The 7,148-nt window shown below is 34.9% G+C and overlaps 1 protein-coding gene across 1 annotated transcript in view; it reads left to right on the forward strand.

The window, feature by feature from the left end:
- The window catches only part of LONRF1 (LON peptidase N-terminal domain and ring finger 1), a 33,181-nt gene that overhangs the window by 12,406 nt on the left and 13,627 nt on the right, over positions 1 to 7,148 (forward strand). Inside the window, exons 2-5 of the mRNA XM_012649818.1 lie at positions 1,585 to 1,707; positions 4,160 to 4,309; positions 5,479 to 5,719; positions 5,818 to 5,914. Of these exons, the coding sequence (XP_012505272.1) occupies positions 1,585 to 1,707; positions 4,160 to 4,309; positions 5,479 to 5,719; positions 5,818 to 5,914 (611 nt within the window). The remainder of the gene's footprint in view (positions 1 to 1,584; positions 1,708 to 4,159; positions 4,310 to 5,478; positions 5,720 to 5,817; positions 5,915 to 7,148) is intronic.

A 7,148-nucleotide genomic window follows, 5' to 3' on the forward strand; every position in this document is an offset into this window, starting at 1 on the left:
TAAGGAACAAACAATTCATGGCACAGAAAAACCCATTATTGTATAAAATTTCTACAAAGAAACACAACTTGCCATCTATTGCGAAGGTAGATTCAAACTGGACTTCAGTGAAGGAGGTTTATTAATAGAAACAAAATGGGTCCTTGAGGTTGGAAGATTGTTTGAAGCATTTATAATGGCAACTAGGTGATTAGGCAGTGATTTAACACAGAAGATGGGGGCAAAGGAGGTTGCCTTACCCATATGGTTTTTAAAAAGACTTGAAGTGAGGCCAGGAGTTTGAGACCAGCCTGAGCAACATAGCGAGACCCTGTCTCTACAAAAAAAAAGAAAAATTAGCTGGGTGTGGTGTCCAAGTGCCTGTAGTCCTAGCTGCTCAGGAGGCAAGAGAATTGCTTGGGCCCAGGAGTTTGAGGTTGCAGTGAGTTATGATTGTGCCACTGTACTCCAGCCCCAGCCTGGGTGACAGAGCAAGACCCTGTCTCTAAAAAAGAAAAAAAAAAAAGACTTGAAGGACATGTATAACATATAATCAGTTTACTAATTCTCCTTTTTATCAAATTGCCAAGGCAAACCAGTCTGTCTCTCGTATGTGTTCTTTAAGATACAAATTACTCTTTTACGTGACTTTTTCCCCTCCATTCAAAACTATGCCTTTGAGGACAGTGTAAGGATGCTCTGAAAATTATAAGTTAATTAGGAAATGATACAAAATTCTGTGATGGCATGACTGGTTAGTACAAAGCAAATATGTATTAAGAATAAGGAGGCAGTGATCAGTATGATTAACTTTAAAACTTAAAAAGGAAAGAACTCTCCAAACTTATCACTGAAGTGATGTAATCAGAAACGTGGTTTTCTTCAGCCATTGAAACAGTAGCTAAAAAGCTGTTTGACTAGAACATTGTTTAGGCTCCTCTGATGTTATTTAATACTAAGTTCTTGCCACTTTGTTGGTGGATTGACCCACAGATTGAATTTTTGGTTTATCAGTGATGATTAGTAGGGTTCCAATTATTGTCATAGAGCTTACTGAACTCATATCATGAGGGCGAGAAATAAAAGGCAAAATAAGGATTTACGAAAAGTATCATAAGTATTTTCTTAAGAAATAATATAGGCAAATACACATTCTTAATGACTTGGAAGACATTTACCGTATTGCCCTAAATCTAAGATAAATAGTTTTTTTTTTCACATTTTTAATGTTTCTTTATATTGATGCATCTTAAAGTCAGTATAACTTTACACATTATTTCCTTTTTTCCTTAAACAGCTATTATTACATCAATAATATTTAAATCAATGATTTCTTAAAAGTGAGGGAACATGGTATTTCTGGTCTTGCCAAGCTCTGACTTGCTGTGGAGCTTTGGTTAAGTCACTGTCTGGGCCTCACTTTCCCATTTAGTGCTTCTCCAGGGTAGTGTGTGGCTATGCCTTTAAAATGCCTTGGCCTCCTCAGAGTCATTCACAGTTTCAAAATTAGCATTTCTGAGCAGACTATTTTTTTTTCTTTACTTGATAATGATTTTTTTTTTAAAAAACCAATAATAAGTGTTTGTATATGTGCTTTTATTGAAGGTCTACTACAGGAAAGGAAAAGTACTCCACGATGCTGGTTTTTTAGGTGATGCCTTACAACTCTTTCTTCAGTGCTTAGCCCTTGATGAAGATTTTGCACCTGCAAAGCTACAAGTAGAAAAGGTAATCAGTTTACCAACTATTTGGTTATAGGCAGGGCAAAGACACGTGTTTTTTAAAAAATGCTAAGTAGAAAATTGGAATAACAACATAGGAAGTGAATAAATCTAACTTGGGAGCAATTTGACAAGTGGTTTTCAGGTTTATATAAGTATATTGAGTTCTTAGTGAAATCAAACCATTTCATTCACAGATATTTCAATGCAAAATTTTTACTCAGTTAATTTAGTTCCTTAATAGTTTGTTCAATCCAAGCCAGACTGATGGTCCTTATTAAACGTTGCTGTCATGGTGTTCTTGCTCAGGGATAGTACTGACCTGCCGTTGCCTTTCACTTCAGGTCTAAATTTTGCTTACTTCCCATGATTGCCAATACTGTAGCCCCAGTCAGCTTGTTTTGCCTTATTTTTCTTGATACTCCATTTATCACTTTCCAAAGTTTGTTATATGTATGGTGTGTTAGGTGTTAATTACAAAAAACAAAAAAGGAAGGGAGTTCTTTGATCAAATGACTTTGGGAAACATTGGGTTAAAACAAGTTAAACAGGTTTCTTCAGAACTTTTCATAGTATTTGATATGCCAGCATGAAAAAAAAATAGCATTCAGTTTTTGTCAAACTTACTCACAGAGTATCTGGAAAGAATAGGGTCTTTGAAAAATTCTTTGAAACAAATCTACCCTCGTACAAATTTAGGGTCCCAGTCATGGTGCTGTCCTCATCTTCAAAACATGCCACGTTATTTATCACTGCTGTAGTGTTTCACATGGGGTGTGTGTTAAACATAAAGATTCCTGGGCCCCGTGGACGATAGGACTTTGAAATCACAATCTCTGAAATCAAGGCAATAGTTTTTCAAGCATCTCGGGAGATGTTTGTGTACCCTGAAGTAAGAGAATTGTGAAATTTTTCGTAGATCTCAACTCCCTTAAGAATCCAACTAACGTTATTATATCCTTTATGAGGTTCGTTTACGTATGCTTTCTAGCCACTGATTAATAAAAAATTGCTGTTGTCTGTTTTCTGACTATTCTTTGTTTGCTAGTGTTATCTCCCTGGTGAGACTGCAAACTGTTTAAGTGCATAATATGTTTTTTTGCATTTTTCATGCTGCTGTATATTCTTATAGTTCTGTAATTGTTTGCAGGGTAACAAGGTCACATGAATGTAAAACAAATGATGCTTTAAAATATTTTACTTTTCCCCAATATCCTTTTTGTGAATTGTAGTATAATTTACATAAAATGCATGGATTTTACAGTTCAGTGAGTTTTGAAAAGAGTATATACCTATATAATGGTGTGCCAATTAAAATATACTTCCATCACCCCAGAAAGTTCCTTCATCTCCTTTCCAGTAAATCCTCTATCCCCTACTTTGGAGACAATCACTATTCAGATTTCTATCATCATAGAGTAGTGTTGCTTGTTCTAGAACTTCATATGAATGGACTCAGTATGTATTCTTTTGTGTCTGACTTTTTTTGTTCAATGTAATATTTTTGAGATACATTGAGTAATTTTTTTCTTTTTTTATTGTTGACTAAGTATTCTGTAATATGAACATGCAGCAATTTGTGGTGTTCAGTTAGTAGTGATTTTCATTTGGATTGTTTCCAGTTTTTTTTTTTTTTTACTGTTATGAATAAAGCTGCTGTGAACATTCTGTTTTTTTTTTTAAGGAACATTCTCATACAAGTCATTTTGTGGACATGTTTTTACATCCTTTTGGCAAACACCTAGGAGTGGAATTTTCTTCTAGCCAGAAGAAAATTCTTCTTCCCCTGTCTTAACCTACCCTGTTTCTTTCAGAGTTTTAGGTGTATTCCCGTTATAAGCCTCTAGAAATTTTATCCTCCAGCTATCTCCCAAGTTAATTCCCAGTTATTATAGGGACACTGCCATATGCTGTCCCAACCAAGTGCTGGTGACTGCCCTCACAGGTTAGGTGTTCAGGAAGAGGCTAAATTCAGTGTAAACACAGGGAGTTTTCGATTTCTGTAGTTAGAGGTCCAAGTTCTGTAGTTCACATAAACACTCTAAGTCTAATCTTAAAATATACATTGGGGTGAACTAGGAACTGTTTTGACAGGATAGGGCTCATTAATGTTCAGAGGTAAATTTTTTATACTTCTTTTAAAAGCTTTTATTTTTATAATTCTTATATTAAAAGGTCAACCTTTACCCTGAGTCTAACCACTCCCATGCCTTCCTTTTAAAGTTTTCGATTTTTTTTTTTTTGAGGTGATTTGACCTCATGAGGCACACCGTGGTTTTGCAAGACTTTTTAACCTTACTGTATTTACTGTATTGCTCAACTTGTTCCTCTACTGATCGTTAAAAAATAATGTCTACTACAAGCTTTCTAAAAATTCTTAAATACTAGGTAAATTTACACTAAATTATCCTTAACCAAATATGTTGTATTCTCCATTACTTTTAATATTTCTCTTGCAGATTTTATGTGATTTATTATCACCTGAAAACTTAAAAGAAGGCCTGAAGGAATCCTCCTGGAGTTCATTACCATGTGTTAAAAACAAACCTTTTGGTTTTCCTTCAGTAATGGAAGAGTCTCACTCTCCCATTGAGCTTAGCCCAAAGCAGGTAAGGAATAAGAAGAGATTATCATGGGTTTAGTGTATCTATTTCTTTTCAGGTAAAGATCTTCACTTTCAGCCAGGCATAGTGGCTCATGGCTGTAATCCTAGCACTTTGGGAATCCTAGGTGGGAGGATGGCTTGAGCCCAGGAGTTTAGATCAGCCCAGGGAGCATAGCAAGACCCCATCTCTACAAAAAATTAAAAAAAAAAAAATTAGCTGAGTGTGGTGGCATGTGCCTGTAGTCCCAACTACTCAGGAGGCTGGGGCAAGAGAATTGCTTGAGTTCAGGAGTTCGAGACCGCAGTGAGCTATGATCATGCCATTGTATTCTAGCCTAGGTGACACAGCAAGACCCCATTTCTTAAAAAAGAAAAAAAAATAGTTCTTCACTTTTCTAGTTTTAAGTACTAGAACCTATTTAAATACTTTTAACCTGTTTAGTTATCTGAATAGGACTTTGTAGCCTTTTATTTTACACTAAAACCTTTTCTGTGAAATATTTGCTTATCAATCACAATTCGAGGTTACCTGAATGTCAGAAAACTTTTAGTTTCTTAGAGTATGTAGATATTTGTATTTATTTTAGTTTTCTCAGGGTAGGAACAACTATAATAGCATAACTGCTTTAAGCTTCGTCATAAGTCAGCTTGATGTCTAGGGCTGTATAAGTACAGTTGTCCCTCAGTATCCACGGGGATTGGTTCCAGAACCTCCTGCCAATATTAAAATGTGCAGATGCTCAAGTCCCTGATACAAAATGGCATAGTATTTGCATATAACCTATGCACATCCTTCTGTGTACTTTAATTCATCTCTATATTACTTATATTACCTAATACAATGTAAATGCTATATAAATAATTATTATACTATATTATTTAGGGGATAATGACAAGAGAAACATCTGTACATGTTCAGACTTTTTATATATATGTATCTTCTATCCCTGGTTGGTTGAATTCATGGATGCAGAACCCATAAATGTGAAGGGCCAACTATACTGGCAAAAATCATTTATTTGTCATGGTTTTGGAATTAAAAGTTTGTGCTGTTAAATGAACATTAAAGTGAGCATTATAAGGCACTAAAATTTCATTTCACTTTGATTCTTGGTGAAAGGAATAAAGGATAGTAAAGAAATACAGTTACCTTTGTTTATTGTATTTTTGTAGAGTGAAGAAATACCAGAGGTCACTTCAGAGCCTGTCAAAGGAAGCTTAAACCGTGCTCAGTCAGCACAGTCTATAAATTCAACAGAAATGCCTGCCACAGAGGATTGGTTAAAAAGGGTGTCCTCAGAACCTTTACTGTCTGTTCGAGAAAAAGGTGTTCTGCTGAAAAGAAAGTTGTCTCTTTTAGAACAGGATGTGATTGTAAATGAAGATGGAAGAAATAAGCTTAAAAAACAAGGAGGTAAAAATTTCACTCTACTGTTATATAAAATAAATTTATTTATTTGGAAAGGCCTTTAAGCATTTTCCTTAAGAAGAAAACCCTATTTGTTTTAATAGAGACTCCCAGTGAAGTCTGTGTGTTTTCGTTAGCTTATGGCGATATTCCAGAAGAATTAATAGATGTCTCAGATTTTGAGTGTTCTCTCTGCATGAGGTAAGTATGTAAAATTTTATATAGATGAATATTTTATATTAATGTAAATTCAGTGTAGATAAAAGTTATTACAGGCAAGGTAAAGTACAAAATGCTGGACTAAAAATCAGAAGACATGAATTTTAGTCTTGGGTTCACCTTTCATACCTTGGGCAAGTAACTGAAGCTGTGAGCCTTGGTTTTTCTTATTTATAAACTGGGGTTAATATTTGCATAGTCTGTATCTCAGTGGTGTGAGAATCAAATGGCTTACAATTTTAGGTTACCTGAATGTCAGGAAACTTTTAGTTTCTTAGAATACGTATATCTTTATTTTAGTTTTCTCAGGGTAGGAACAACTATAATAGCATAACTGCTTTTAAACTTCATCATAAGTCAGCCTGATGTCTGTTAGCTATTGGATGGAGGCAACTACTAGTACCTTGCCAAGTGGGCTTCTTCTATATGGCAGCTTGCTCCATCCAAGCCAGCAAGAGAGACAACTAGACAACTGCTAACAAAAGTCACATCTGTGACTACTCTTGGAATTGACATCCTGTTATCACCTTTAGGTTACAAGTAGGTCACAAGTCCTGTCCATACTCAAAGGGAGGACACTACACAGTCATAAATACCAGGGCTATTTGATGTCTAGGCCTATATAAATACAGTTGTCACTCAGTATCCATGGGCATTGGTTCCAGGAAACCAAGTGTACTATGTAAATTGTAAAGTACTATGAAAGTTATAGGTTTTATTATTGAAACATGCTTATGATTCTAAAAGACTGGATGTTTTGAAAGAACATTTCTCATTTACATGAATTGTGGTAGAGTCAAAGGATTCATGAAGGGTCAGGAGACCTGGGTGCTGGGTCACACTCGGCTTGTTGCAGCTAGATTCCCCAGCAAGTCTCTTAATTTACAGCCTTGGTTTTTTCATCTGTGAGGTGAAGGGATTATATTAGACCAGACAATTTCTAAAGTACCTCTAAATTTAACAATATTTCTAGGAAATTCGGATGTATCATGTGTCAGGAAATAATTGTAAATGAAGTAAAATCAGTTTTTCTGCATCACTTGAGTATTACATCTTGTATTAGGCCTAATATAATATTTCTTTGGGATTCAACTATACTATTTATTAGATTATTTTTTATGAATTTTATGTAGTAAGTCTTAGAAACCTAGTAAGAGAACCATTTTTAGGTTAATAATAAAATGGGAATATAAAGGCTATACAAAAGCTAATTAAT

This window comes from Propithecus coquereli, unplaced genomic scaffold, assembly GCF_000956105.1.
Source record: "Propithecus coquereli isolate 6110/MARCELLA unplaced genomic scaffold, Pcoq_1.0 Scaffold304, whole genome shotgun sequence".
In the NCBI taxonomy this organism is placed as follows: Eukaryota; Metazoa; Chordata; class Mammalia; order Primates; family Indriidae; genus Propithecus; species Propithecus coquereli.